This window comes from Varanus komodoensis, unplaced genomic scaffold, assembly GCF_004798865.1.
Source record: "Varanus komodoensis strain SLA01 unplaced genomic scaffold, ASM479886v1 scaffold75, whole genome shotgun sequence".
NCBI lineage: Eukaryota > Metazoa > Chordata > Lepidosauria > Squamata > Varanidae > Varanus > Varanus komodoensis.
The window spans coordinates 262,656-277,036 of record NW_025336416.1 but is presented as its reverse complement, the minus strand read 5'-3'; the positions used below and the strand labels follow the sequence as shown (position 1 = coordinate 277,036).

At 48.4% G+C, this 14,381-nt stretch overlaps 2 protein-coding genes across 15 annotated transcripts in view; one reads left to right on the top strand and one right to left on the bottom strand.

The window, feature by feature from the left end:
- The first annotated feature begins 4,036 nt into the window (after positions 1–4,036).
- Positions 4,037–6,924, top strand: RPLP1 (ribosomal protein lateral stalk subunit P1). Its single transcript, XM_044452833.1, has 4 exons — positions 4,037–4,225; positions 5,688–5,762; positions 6,086–6,200; positions 6,797–6,924. The coding sequence occupies exons 1-4, from the start codon at positions 4,154–4,156 to the stop codon at positions 6,874–6,876; spliced, it is 342 nt and encodes a 113-aa protein (XP_044308768.1). The 5' UTR covers positions 4,037–4,153; the 3' UTR covers positions 6,877–6,924.
- A 1,613-nt stretch (positions 6,925–8,537) lies between these two features.
- The window catches only part of PTK2 (protein tyrosine kinase 2), a 235,638-nt gene continuing 229,794 nt past the window's right edge, over positions 8,538–14,381 (bottom strand). For all 14 annotated transcript variants that reach the window (XM_044452826.1, XM_044452827.1, XM_044452828.1 and 11 more), the window contains 3 exons: positions 12,771–12,926; positions 11,332–11,412; positions 8,538–9,549 (listed from right to left, as the gene is read on the bottom strand). In XM_044452826.1, coding sequence (XP_044308761.1) covers positions 9,337–9,549; positions 11,332–11,412; positions 12,771–12,926 — 450 coding nt within the window. In that variant the 3' untranslated portion in view covers positions 8,538–9,336. The remainder of the gene's footprint in view (positions 9,550–11,331; positions 11,413–12,770; positions 12,927–14,381) is intronic.

Sequence of the window (14,381 nt, the reverse complement as noted above, 5' to 3'; positions counted from 1 at the left end):
GGAAGGGGCGGCGGCGCGCGGGACGCTCCGCCTCGCCCGGCGCCGGCTCTCGGCGGCCCGGCCCTCGCCTTCGCTGGCGCCTCAGCTGCCTCGCGGGTCAGCCCCAGCGCGGCCCTCGCTTCGGACGGCCCGGGCCCGCCGGTCGCATCCCGGGCCCGGGCCCGGGCCCGCGGCGGGGGGACAGACCGGCGTGGGAGCCCGAGCTCGGCGTCGCGCTTTCCCGCACCCGCTGCGGCGCGAACAAAGAGCGGAGCGTGCTCACGTTCCCCGACGCCGCCTTGCCTGGCGTCGCCCTCGCCCTCGCCGCGAGAGCGGGCGTTTGCCGGGAATGCCCAAGGATGGGGAGCGCGGTGCCCGCGAGGGAAAGCGGGCAGACGCGTCCCTTCCCGGCAGCGCAGGGCGAAGGACGCCCCGTGCGCCGAGCTGCCCGCCCTTGCTTGGCCTCCCGCCTGGCCCTGCGGTACTGCCTGGCAGTCCAGGGGCCGGCTGGGCCAGCGCAGGGCCAGGCCGTGCCTCGCTTCCCCTCTCGCGGGCTGGCGGCCCTGTCCGGTGCCTGCCCTCCTGCGGGCCAGGACACAGCCGGGGCGGGCTACGCACCTGCCATATTGCCCCTCTGCTTCCCTGAGATGGGAGGCACTGGGGCTCCTGGGTGGCATCCTGGCCGGGACCTCCCTGCTTGGCTGCGAAGCTCACTGGGTCACTGGACTCAGCCTCACCTACTGCACAGGGTTGTTGGGAAGATGAAAGGTAGACGGCCCTATAAAACTTTTTATGGGCGAAACAGTACAGGCAATCAGTCTCACCGTTTAAAAAAGAAGTCACTATTAACTGACTTATTTGGGTATTAACTGGCTTATTTGATACATGTGTTTTATGGGAATTTACAGTATTGTTATTCTAAATCCAGCCCCTCTCCAAAGGGTTTCCATATGCGTATTAAATTTACATCACCACCACCATCTCATTTATATCCTGACATTTCTTCCTCTTGTGAGGAACTGAAAGTAGCTTAGCTAGTTATCCATTTTTCTCCTTACAACCTTACCCTGTTCGGTTAAGTGGAGAGTGAGTGACTGGTCCAATGTATAATTATAAGCCACATTGACATCCCACAAGGACTCAAAGCTGCAGTATATTCCCCTGCTCCTCTGCATTGTCTTGCAACAACCATGTAAAGTAAGGCAGAGAGTCAATGAAAGTAATCCCGTGAACATCATGACTGAGGTCATGAATTTGGATCTCGCAGTCTTCATCCATAACCATGGTAACCACACTGGCACCAGCACACAGCCTGTCAGATTATGGGTTGGTGAAGCAAATGCAAATGGTTATTTAACAGACTGCAGGACATTTGTGTTTTGTCTAGCATACCTGTAATGTAAAACACTGACACCCGTCTAGAATACTTTTTCAGAGGTTTCTGCAGGCATTTTTATATGAGAGAGCTTCAGCTAATGGGCAATGTTGTTAGTTGAGAAATCGTGTCCAACCCATCGCGACCCCATGGACAACATTCCTCCAGGTGTGACTCCATCCAGCCACCTCATTCTCTGCCGTCCCTTCTTTTGCCATCTATTGTTCCCAGCATTAGGCTCTTCTCCAGGGAGTCCTTCTCATTAGGTGGCCAAGTACTTGAGTTTCATGGGCAGTGTAGATATTCATAATAATGACGACAATAACTGACCAATGAAGAAGACCCACAGCTAGGGCTGGAATGCATGCAGCTTCTCAAAATAAAACCACATATATTCTTTCAACATCACAAGACTGTTTCTTGGTTCCACTGCTTCCAAGAACACATCATCTAACTCTGCCCCCTAAAACCTGGCATGTGTGCCTGCCAGGTCCCCAGCCCTGCAAATGTATTGGTTGTCAGTTAAATGGGTAAACACACTCAGGGCTTCCTCCACAGGGATGCAACCCAGTCAGGGTTCAGTCCTAATTAAAGGGCTACTCACATATTCATGCATACTCACCTTACAGACTGATACCATCACTTATTGCCCAGGAGGTGTGGCCAACACATGAGGCACAACTTCTGCTGCTCTGCCAGGCTCATATGTCGATGCATGGCAGAAACCTTCACAGTAGCTGCTTAGGGTTCACTCAGAGCAGCAGCTCCTGGCAGAGGGGGAGGTAAGAAGCCCCCACATCCTTGCAAGCCAGAAAGAGGGAGCCAGCGAGACTTTGGTTCCTCAGAACAGGAGATGAAGGGGGTTCTCAGTGCTCCCCTCCCTTGGTAGCCTGAGAGAGCAAAAACACGTGGAGAGAGCGATAGTCCCACTGCACAACATCACCTCCCAATTGTCAGTAGTGCTATTTCCCGAAAAGGCAGGTGTTCACTTGGTATATTTGACCTTTACAATTGCAAAAGAAAACTCTCTCAAGAATTTAAGTACTGTTAGTTGAGTCTGGTTCAAGTTCCAAAAAGCTACTGCCCACATGGGCACCAGTTGCAGGTGCTTCTTACTGTAAAGCTGCACAGATGGAAAGCCTTTTTCAGAAACAGCAGCAGGAAGGGAAAAGGATACATGACCCAGTTTAGACTTCTCCAACCTGGCACCTTCCAGATGGGTGAGGTCGTTATACCAGCTGGGTATGATGGGATTTGCGACCTGGCGTCTGGAAGCTGCTAGGCTAGAGCAGACTAATCGAATGGGAAGTATTCGCATGCTCCCCGTTCATTTCAGTGGGGCTCGTGCAGTGCTCCTGCCTGGATTGTGCCTCTGCAGAGCACTGCTCTCCCTAAGAAACAGAGGGTGTACTGGCAGAACATACCCTGGGATTTGATGCATCCCTTGCGAGGCGAAGCAGGGATCCCATCCCCATAGAGATCGAAAGGACAGTATGTACCCGGGTCATTTTGCAAAGGACTCTTTCCCTGAAGAGCCAAGAACTTCTGCTAGTTTTGCTCGCGAAGAAATTTCTAGTCACCTTTCGGGGCATGCCCCCCATTCGGAGGGTTAAAAGCCTACTTCAACTGCCCCCCTTTCTTCCTTTGCATTTCCCACTCCCAACAGAGTACGTAACAAATCGAGGCAACCCCACACAAGCCTCCCCCCCCCCCCCGCTCCTCACCCCCTTCGGGCGCGAGCCAACCCCGGCAGCTGCTTATATCTGCTTGAAGCTCCCACCCGCTCCGCTTCTCCTCCGCGATTGGCTGCCGCCTAGTAACGCAACAGCAACAGCGACTCCAGACTTCGCGTGACATGCGCATCAGGCCCGGCACGAGCGGCGGCGCGCCGGAAGTGGCGGGGTGCAGGCGGCCAGGCTCGCCTCCTTTTACCCGCCGCCATCTTAGGTGAGGGAAGAGGCCGGCGGGGGCCCATAGTGGCGCCCGCTTGGAGGGGTCAGGGCGTTTTCATTCGGGTAATATCGCGGCCACACTGACTGACACCCCTCCCTCGACGCGCGCGCGCGCGCCAATTTAAATGTAGGGGCCTGCAAACCCAGCATGCCCCAGCCAGTTGGGGTCGGTCTCGCTGCCAGGGCCGGGATTCACATCTACGGGACAACTCCGCATTTCTCCACTGGTTACTGCAGGACGCTCTCTCATCCCATCATCAGCCATGCGTTTCAAGGAGGCTGCCAGCCGAACCCCGGAAACTTCCGCATCAGATTGTGGGACGGGTTACTCTAATTTTTATCTCTGGTTACTGGACATCAGGATCCCTTGGTGCCCGATGATGGACCGTAAATCCAATGTTAGGCCGCAAGCACGGATAGAGGGAGCCTCTAATTTCTATCTCTATGTGGCTATAATTGGGGCCGTTGCATTTCTATGGTCTAACGTCACCGGGCTTCCGTTCGAGGAGCAACATCGCCTCCACGGATTGATGCAGATCGCCTCGACTGCACTCGACCTTGCTTCATCCGCTAGTTTTCCTCCCTCTAATTGGCTTCTTCGGGTCTCGCGCGATTATGGCCCCCTGGTGGTGTCTGCCTCCACCCTAACGCTACTGGCCCACGCTTCTGCCATGGATGACGTTCCTGCTGAGGCGGTCGATGATTGGCTGAGAATGTCATATAAGTCTGGCCAGGCGGCCGCACGCGTCCTTTTCCATTCTCCCTCAGTGGCGCGCAAGGTGTTCTGTCCTTCCGTGGAAGCTAAGGCCGAGTCCAGCCGGCGACTAGCACCGCGCACCGCCCCGACATGGCCTCCGTCTCCGAGCTCGCCTGCATCTACTCCGCCCTCATCCTGCACGACGACGAAGTCACCGTCACGGTGGGTGAGAAGGCGGGACGGGAAGGCCTCGTGGCGCCGCTCTCGCCTTCCCCGCCGGCCCGCGCCTCGCGAGCGGAGCGGAGCACGCGTGTCCTGGAGAGGCGCGGTCCCGGGCGCTGCCTGTGCTTGGGCGCCTGCCCGTGCGCCAGGCGGGGGGCGTCCTGCAGTGCCAGCGGGCCTCCGAGACCCGCGTTGGTTGGCGGGTGCTGCGAACGGGAGGGCCAGATGGCAGGCAGGGGCCCAAGGGAAGCCCGCCAGCACGACACTCGTGCAGCAGGCGCCTCCTGCCCATGCTCCCCCGCAGCTGGGATGCCGAGGCCCACGCCGTGGCGAGTGGCCATCACAACTAGCAACTAGTCGCGGGTGATCTCCACGCCTGTGTCCAGTCTCGGATTAAGGCCCTGTAGCTCGTGCACGTGACTCCCATAGTAGGGCTGCACGCTGTGTGAAGAAGTCTTCGCTTTGGTTTTAGCCGTGCTGGTTGGCAGACTTAGAACGGTAGAGCTTTTTTCTGTAATGTTGGGTCATGCTTGTTAAATTAGTATTACTAGCTCTGAATTAACAGCTAATATTTTTATTTTTGCATGTTTTAAAAGATGAGATGGTAAAGGGGAGTAGCATGCCCTACAAATTAGCACGTTTGTGGTGCCAAAAATGCATAAACTATTAGCAAAGTAGTTACTAAGAGGCGATGCTTCAGTAATACACTGTGGCATATTTTTGCCTATAAATTTATTCTATATTCTCCAATGAAGATCCTGATCTGCTGACACCTAGAATATTTAACTTTGTAAACCAATTGGACAAGCCATTGGGATAATGTTACACCTTAGAACTAAGTGGAAGGTGACTGAAATTTGAGGGCATTCTACAAGTCACAGAACACAACAGTATAATCTGTCTCTGTATAAATTCTGCAATACAAATTGCATTTGGGGATAGGCTTACTTGATGAGGGTTAATTTATGTCAGGAAGGATGTTCTGTGCTAGGACCTAGGGGAATTGGCCCAAAGAAATGCTTTCTCTTCACAATTGTCGGGGGGGGGGTGCGCATGTGTGCTTGTTTTTGGCAAGTGAATTGAGCGTTGTGCCTGTAAACAGTACAGCAGCATTTAAAGTTATTTTGAGTAAGTTTTTAGCCTAGGGGATGTTTTGTCTTTTGGCTCATATGGTGATAGGGTGGTAAAAGTTTATCAAAGAACTTGATCCCTCTACCAGCCCCTTACAGGAAATTAATACTTTTGTGTAAGTTAGATGGAAGTGTTCCGTGTTTCCTTTACCTGTCTGCTTGATTCCTATGAGGTTTCTTATTATGAATTCCTGTTCTCCTGGAATATGTTCCTAGCAGAACTTGAATAATGCCTTTGATTTGATGTGCAAGATAAATTTAACAGTACTTTGCATGGAGAGTGAGATGTGGTGCAAAATTAATTTAAGAGCATTTGTTATGTGTTTTTTTAGGAGGACAAAATCAATGCCCTTATCAAAGCAGCTGGGGTTAACGTTGAACCTTTCTGGCCTGGTCTGTTTGCAAAGGTAAGATCTGTTAGGATGTCGTCTGAAAGGGGATTTTATTTGTAGGCTGCTAATAGCAGAGAGGTGAATGGGTTACTATGATGCAGTAGCTCATGTGGCTGAATGTTGTACAGTTGAGTATTTTAGCAGTTTTTAAATATGAAAAAAGTGGAAGTGACCGAGTTAAGGTTGGGCAATTTGTCTTTTCTTGTATGTGTAGCAAGCATTGGCATCTGGGGTGTTCTGTATTTAGGCATGGGAACACATGAGCACTGCAAAACAATGTGTGCTTCTCAAATACTTATGCCAAAATTTTCTAATACTGATCTCTTTAACATCACTAGGCTTTGGCCAACATTGACATTGGAAGTCTCATCTGTAATGTAGGCGTCGGTGGTGGTGCGCCAGCTGCTTCAGCCCCTGCTGGTGGAGGGGCAGCAGCTGGTAGTGCTGCTCCTGGTGAGTTGAACCCTTTTGCTCCCAGGGTGGGGGCTGGGTACATTAATGAGTTTTCTCCAGAATAATAGCCAAATCTTTCCAGCCACGACGTTGGGTTTTGCTGCTGCTCTGTTTCTTTAATTACTGGCTTTGCTAGATCACAGGAAGGGAAAAAGCTATGGTAGCTTCTTTTCACCCCCACCCCCAGCGTGCCAGTTGTGTGGCATGTGATTCGCCTCATTGCCCTTCCTGTGTCATCTCAACCCAAGGTGCCGGGCTTTGAAACCATCCAAAAACCCCAGAAGAGGCCATGGATTCTGGGGTAGTTCCAAAGCCATTATGCTGCTTCCACAGGAGGGCAGAAAGGAAGGCACTGTGGATTCTCCACAGATGCATTCCACAGGGATTGTGTAACTTGGGCCAGTATGTTTATTCTATTCCTTGGGTTAGCTATGCTGATAGCAGGTACCTCCCCTGCCCTAGATGGACATACTGGGAGTTCTAGGCTTTCTTTCTATATAATCATGTAAAGGAGAGCAACTTTGCTGGGCATTCACATTTTAATGTGACAGGCTGAGATCACTGCCATCTCTAATTCAGTATTAATTATTTTGCAGCTGAGGAGAAGAAAGAGGAGGAAAAGAAGGAAGAGTCAGAAGAATCTGATGACGATATGGGCTTTGGTCTCTTTGACTAAGCTAACATTTGTATTCTTTATAATAAAGATGCACACTTGTAACTGAAATTTGGCTTGCTTTTGGAATTGCTGTAGGTATGGTCACAACCTTTAAAGCTATAAACTTCTTTAATTCTTTGCTAAGATTTGGAGTGTGTCTGTGACTGATAGAGAACTATGGACGGACTATGAATTCTGAACTAGGGCTCATTCGTGCAGTTATGCTCAAGTTTTGATGAATTCTAAATAATGAGCAGTAATGTTTTATAGCAAGTAATTTTTGGCTAGCCATCCATGACTTTCAAACTGAGCTCTCAGTCCTGGGAATGAGATTTGTATTACAGGGTTTAAAAACAAAACCCATTTATTTGTATTTCTTAGCTAAGTATTCAGAATTCTTTGGTTATTAAGCAGGGTCTAATATTTACTCCTTGAAGATTGTCTAATCATGGAAATTCATTTTTCCCAGTGCAAAAGCAATAGCATGGGTAGGAAAGGTGAAGGGTAAGATTTATTGTACCATCAATGGGTTCACAGAACCAGCTGATGACGCAGAACTTAGTATTAAGTTCTGTCGGTTGGAGTATTTTTAAACACTTTCCTCCTCTCCCCATTTAGAAAGTTAAGAATCCCTGCCCAGCTTTGCCTAGTTGTATTACATGCCTATAGAAGTTGTGCTATCCCTGAAAATGTGCATTTCTCAGACTTGGAGAGGTTAAGAATAGAAAACCTGCTGGAACAGAGCAAAAGTCCATCTGGTGCAGCACTCTGTACGCACAGTAGCAAAGCAGCTACCCACAGGATCCCTCCAGCAGGATGGGTGCAAGGCCTTCTACCCAGGCTCCTCAGTAACTGGTGTGTGCTGGCATACCACCTCTGATGAAAGAGGAAGCGCACAGCTAGCAGGGCTAGTAGCCACTGATAAATGCCTCTGTTGTGAATCTTTCCAGGCCCTTTTTAAAGCCATGCAGATAAGCGGCCTTCACTTCCCATGGCAGCGAATTCCACAGTTCAGCTATAGGCTGTGTGAAAAGTACTTCCGTCTGTCTTCACCCTCCCACCAGTCAGCTTCATGGGATGACCCAGCATCTTCCTCTCTACTTTCTCCAAAGCATGTGTTACTTTAAACAGCTGTACTGTGGCAGGTTGATAATTGTAGATTTAGAAACTTTGAGGGAAGATGTGTCCTTGATTTTTCTGAGAGCGAATACAGGTATAATACAATCACTAACTTGTTTCCTGGTGCTTCTTAACTCCCCTAGTCCAGGTTAAGAGCTTGTAATCAAAGTTCATCAATAAAAAGCTGTGTTCTTGATGGGGGCTACAATTTGCAAGGTTCCTGATCATGAAGCATGCTGGCTTGGAGCTGAAGTCCAATGCAGCAGCCCGGCGCTAGGTTGGTGAAGGCTGACCTAAAGCCATGGTGATCACATCCAAGGTAGCAGGTGTACAAAATTCCCGAACTCTCTCGTGTTATAAACAGCATTACCACATCTGGAAGCTGCAGAACAGGCTGTGCGTGTGCTAGAATCTAGGCTGCAAAGAGCACCACCATTGTAAAGATCCCCCTTCCTCCAAACAAAGATACAGCCATGTTCCCTCCCAGAGGATTGTGTGCATGTCCAACATTAAAATTGGAAAACTGCATTCTTAGCAGTGCACAAGTTAACGATTCAAGCATGTTTAAAATATTCATCATGGCTTTAATCTTTATAAATTATATAAAAATGGGGAACATGTATGGTTACAGAACTTGTTTCTTCTAAATGCAGCTCTTGAGTTGCTCTGGTCGAAAGCAGCTTCTTTTTCACTTTCAAGGAAAACGACTGCTACAAAAAACTGGCGCGTTATTCTGGTGAAAAAGGCAAATTCTGTTGTGGTCTACAACTACTTTCTGCTCCAATGGTTCACATACATCCACAGAGAGGGGTAGGGAAAACATGAAGACTAGCTTGTTTTGAAATGAGACGTTTTGAAAATATAGCTTTTTAAATTTTTCTCTGTAAATTGTGATTAGCATTTTGCGGCATTAAGTGTCCTAATAAAAAAAGTATTCCAGTCTGGGCAGTTCTTACATTGTGATCAAGAATTCTCAGCCCTGGGGTTTCCCAGAATTCTTCACAATATCTCAGTCCTGCGGTTTGGATACATCATTTGCCAAAGACTTTCATCAGAAGTCTCTCAACTTTGAGGAGATCCACATTATGCATGATGCGAAACATTTCAAATATTTCTGCTGGGAGGGATTCTGTACAGAGTTCCATCAAAGTCACCATGGTCTGAACCTCATCTTTCTTGGTGCTGTTGACCATTTTAAAAAATGCCTGAAGATAGGAGAGAGAACTAACAGCTGTCTCTTGGTTAAGCGGGATATCCACGACCAAACCAGGTCCGTTCTCATTTCGGCTGGAAGGCTAAATGTTTATCAAGTGAGCAATACTCTCCAAGCTGTACAATACAAATGCCATCCTCTCCCTGCATCTAGTGGGGCCTGGACTGCCCAATAGATTTTAGCCTGGCCTGGTCAATAACATCCAGCAAGTTTTTGGCATCCACAGCAAGAGCATGAGCTGCTGTGAGCATCTGCTTCTTGTATTCTTGCTGCAGGCTAGTCATAACATACTGCTGTGCCAGCTTCATCTTGTTTATCAGTTCAGCAAGGTCAGAGTTCAAGAGTTTCTGGGCCATCTCAATCTGTAAAAGAGAAAATGATTCATTCAGAAGGGCACAAATCACTCCACTGCACTGCAGGCACTTCACTGAAGTGCTGACAACCTTCCCAACCCACAAGGAAAGTTGTTACAGTGACTGAAAAACCCGTGATTTGACAGCCACCATCACTGCATAGCCAGCTAAGCACACTGGGAGACAAAAGAATGAAAAGAACCTGCAGCTGTAGAAAAACTGCCTTGAACTGCATTTTGAAATGAAAATAAAGAGCTGCTCAAACCTAGCTGGTGGTGCAGCTACTATTCTCCCCCTGCCTAAATTAGCACAGACTGAGTTCACACAACACTAATTCACACTGAGCTGGTGTCACAATTTTGGGTGGTCGTGCCTGAACACAACTGAAAAGAGATACGGTCCTGCATGTTCCAGTCACGTTCCACTGAACATCCTATTTCTTACGCTGTCAAACTGAGTATCATTTTAAACAAGTTGGTGGGAAGCCGTTTCTTCCTCGGCCCTAAAGGGTTTGGTAGAAATGGGAAAAACTTGGCCCTCTTACGGATGAAAGGCAGTCGCATCTCCAAAAAGGGATCTTGGCAAGCAGAGGGTGTAACTCCCCCAAAATATTCCCTTGGGGAAAGAACCCTTCTGTCTTGAATTTCTACTGCAAACTCGCCTCAGTAGCAACTGCAGAGGACTTTGGCATAACATGCTCGTGACTGCAGTAGCAAAAGCAGAAAGACAGACAAGTGTCTTTGCAAATATTTTAATGTGCAGAAAACAATGCAAAAGGATTTCTGTGTGCAAAAAGGCAAGCGGGCAGCCTTGGGCAGTCCCTCTCGGGTGCTGCTGGTTAGATTAGCTGGCTTTTGCAATCTCAAAAAGGGGGGGGGGGGACACAAAGAGTCGATCCAAGCATGATGGGGGGTTCAGTTGTGTATTAAAAGGGATCTTGACAATCTCTAGGTTCACATGAGGGTTGCTTCCCACCCTGCACACATTCTTTCTACCCTATGCATCATGGCTTCTGTTGCATGAGTCCAGCCAAGGAGGGTTGTTGCCATGGGTAACAAGCCATCCAGAACTTGTGGGCTGTAAGATTCCCAGTGGCCTGTTGCCTATGGCAACAGGCAACCTGGCTGAGTTCACAGTACACAACAAGCTGTGCTGATGAGGGTAATTATGTGAACCTGCCCAGCACATGCAAGGGAAATAAGTCATGACTGAGTCAAGGTATCTTAGACAAGATCTGTCAACATAAACTGTATACAGACTCATACTTTACTTCCTCCACAATGCACAAGTTGTGGGCATTCACACGATGGAGGAATGTGAGCCTACTTTAATTTATCTTGGCCTTGGTTCCCCAAAAGACAGGATGAGTTGGGATTTCACAAAGCACACGTGTACTTTCTTGAACCACCACTCAAGTAGGTGGGAAATAACCCAACTTAATTTCTCAAGCAGGGGGTGGTCACAGTCTGAAAAACTGTTTTTAGATTTTTTTGCCTGCTTCTGGTTTCAATCCTGGTTTAAACCTCAAAAGTATTTGTGAGCTTTAATTTCTGCAAATTGCCCAAAGGGCTTTGGCTCTTGGACAGTACAGAAATGCAGTAAGATAACATAAGGATCCCATAAACATCCAAGCTTTTCTGTGCCTCTGGTGTGAGCCTCAACTCGCTCTGCTTGCAAATCGTTTCCAGGTTGCCTTAATAAAAAGAACCCAAAACCTTGCTGCTGTTAGAATTGATACTTCAAGGGTTCGAAAGCCCTAGTCTGCAACAATTATGGTGTGAATAAATCTACCTCTCTATGAGTGCTTGCTGGGAATACCGGGATGGTCTCATCTACCGTTGCTAGTAAAGTTCGTAGTGCCAAACCAACCTCCTAGTAAAAGAAAATCAAAGCATGATTAATTAGTATTAGAACAAATACCATTAGCACAGAGCGACACACAGAGACATATGTACCCTAATTTGAGAGCTCAGAGATCATTCTGCATTACATTCTTAAAGCATCATCCTGTGTACTCTGAAATGCTCTGCAACACTTAGCCTGCAGTCCCTAAAATCCATTTTAACTGCTGAGCTGAAAGAAAGCAGAGTCTAGTTCAATGCTTGAAGACTCTGCAGAATTAGCCTTTATCACACTGACTACAGCTGTGTGTTATGACAACCCAAGTTATTTTTTATCTTTCGGTTGTCACACACAAGCAGAAGAGCGCGAGCACAGTGAACCGAGTCCCAGCTCTGTGCTGTCTCCCCCTGCCCTGCAGCCCAGAATTATGGCTGGGACATCACAAGGAGCAATTCATGGATGGTGGGCTCCCGGGTCACTTAGCTGCCTCGGCAGCAGATCAAGCTGCTAAGAATACTCACCTGGTCCCACTTTTTCATGGCAACCCAGGGTTTAAAGAATTTACGTGGGGCTGGCATAATGTGCACCTGGGACATACAGCTGAGCTTTAGTGCCTATGAGAGATGATGCCTTACTCAGTCCTGCCTGTATTCCTTCAGACCAACGAACTCAAGTACTATAAGCATGCACAGCTTCTGTCCACCTGGGATGCTTGAAAACATGGCCGGTTCCTTCTGTAGTATCCGCGGCCTGACTCTCTTGAAAGCCATTCAAAGAGACCGAGCTGCCTGAGCCACAGCGCCTGTGTGGCTTTGGCATGCACCACACCACGGAAGCAGGCCAGGGAAAGCAACACCCACACTGCCCTGCTAGGTAGCAAAACGGGGCCTTGGCTGAGCAGCTCTCTGAGTATCGGCATCGTCCTGTGCCCGCTCCCTTGGGCAGAAATCCATAAATGTGTCCAGCGATGCTTGCTCCCATACGACTTCTGAGAGCACAAGCACAAAGCAACACAACGGGAAGAACATGGCCGTTCTAGACCACATCTTTCAGCCTCACTATCCCTGTTGCAAAGTGGGATAGTAAAACTAACTCACCTTAAGGGGTTGTTGTAAGAATTAGAGAAAGTCAGTACGATGGAAGTTGTGAAACCACCATGAAAATGCTAAGCGCAAACTAACACACAACTGCAAACCCCATCTCACTACACATAGGTGTGGTTCAAAATCTTGATTTAACTTGAGTATGATGCACACATGTATGTACACAAACACACCTGCCACGTACGACAGGTCTGTCTGCAGTTTCCCATTGTCTGCCTGAAAGGCGAATTCATGCTGCGCATGACACTCTTCAAGGCCACGCTGTGGAAAAGGCTTTGTGCCTACCTTGACCATGGGGACATACTCCTCTGGTGGTGCTGGCTGGATCTTGCTGGACATCTCGATGACAGCTTTCACCAGGCCTGTGACGTTCTCATACACCTTGTCGTTGGAGCGATCCAAGTTGGCTGTCGGAGGAGGGCTGATCTCTTGTGGCTGAATCTGGAAGAAAGAAGGGTTTATCTCCTATTCTTCCCCACCAGGTGGCGCTCATCTACCTTTTATGAACTTTTAGCTTCAAGAGGACTCTATCCTTAGCAACAAAAATGGCATGGCCAGGCTGATGGAACTTCAAACGGACTTCTTGGATTCAGTAGCAAATATTGAGAAAGCTGATTTAAAGCATCTGAGGTGACTAAGTTAGACTGTTTACCTCACATTAGAATTTTGCTGATTTCACAGGATTTCTGTATACCCCTGAATATTTAGAGCATGATTTTCAAGGCTCTTATACTTGATGGAAATACTGCACAAGGGACATGGTTATTGCAGGCTTGGGTTTGCTTAAATCCGTTTTACAGCATACTGGTCTATTAACTGATGTGTCTTTGCAGACACTGGGTTGGACAGAAGATCAGACGTCCTTACTTCAAAGTAAGTTAATTTATGTAGTCCAAGCCAAGACACTAACAACAAGGGACCACGAGCAAGCAAGAGGCCACTATACAGGTGAATACTTCCCAACTCCTCCACAGTATGGCTTGACTCCAGAACCTTTCAACATCATTCTGATTATGCTGTGCCTACCAAGTAAGTACACGTAATTCCTACCACTCTGGGATGCATGGAGATGTGGGCAGCCTACACTGGACAGCATGGCAGCATTTTCTGAACAGCTGGATTTTAAAGTTCACTATTGCTCCTTTGATGCTTGTTCGACAGACAGACAAGGAAGGAAGGGCAGGTAGCTTGTTGACATGATGCAGAATATGGATTGGAGATGGTTGGTGAGGTTAGAATTGTTACAGATACAATAAGCTAAGATAACCTCTTTGCTGCATTAACAAAGCAGCAGCAGCAGAAGGTTTCTTGGTGGAGACAATGAGAAGTCTACTTTAAAAACAACTTCGATTTATTTGCATCCCTTTCTGTACAGATACAAATGGATTATACCAAATGTACTTGTAACACAAGCCAAGTTCCTGCCGATGCATAGCTAGAAAATGTGGGTAAATCCATAGCTTCACTGCAATCAGAAAGGGAACCATCCTCCGCCTTTGCGGCAGCCAGGGCCACCCAAAGGCTGTGTGCTACCGAGAGAGATGGCTGAGAGGCGGTGCTGACCCACCGAGTGAAAGTGGGTGGGAGTGTGCAGAATATGGATGATCTTCCATTCGGCCCCCCTCAGTCACAGCACTGCTCCAGCCGACCACAGCCCTGTGGTGTGCCAAGCAGGCACTTTGGAAAGGAGGGGTCACACTGCTGAGGAGCAACACTGGCCGAAGGCCCCTTAGCTTGGGCTTGGATGAGCCTATTTTCCCAAGGAAGAAGTCTCCAGGTAAGCCTCTCTAGGCATTTCCCTCAAACTCTTTGGTAGTGGGACCTGGACAGTGACACTAGTCAACTAGCAGATATTAGGCGGCCAGGATGGGCAACAGCAGGAGGTTCAGGGGCTCT

Excerpts from the sequence above, each read along its gene's own strand:
- RPLP1 (XM_044452833.1), top strand. The coding sequence starts at position 4,154 with ATGGCCTCCGTCTCCGAGCTCGCCTGCATCTACTCCGCCCTCATCCTG. Across the intron at positions 4,226-5,687 it reads ACGACGAAGTCACCGTCACG|GAGGACAAAATCAATGCCCT; the intron begins GTGGGTGAGAAG and ends GTGTTTTTTTAG. Across the intron at positions 6,201-6,796 it reads AGCTGGTAGTGCTGCTCCTG|CTGAGGAGAAGAAAGAGGAG; the intron begins GTGAGTTGAACC and ends ATTATTTTGCAG.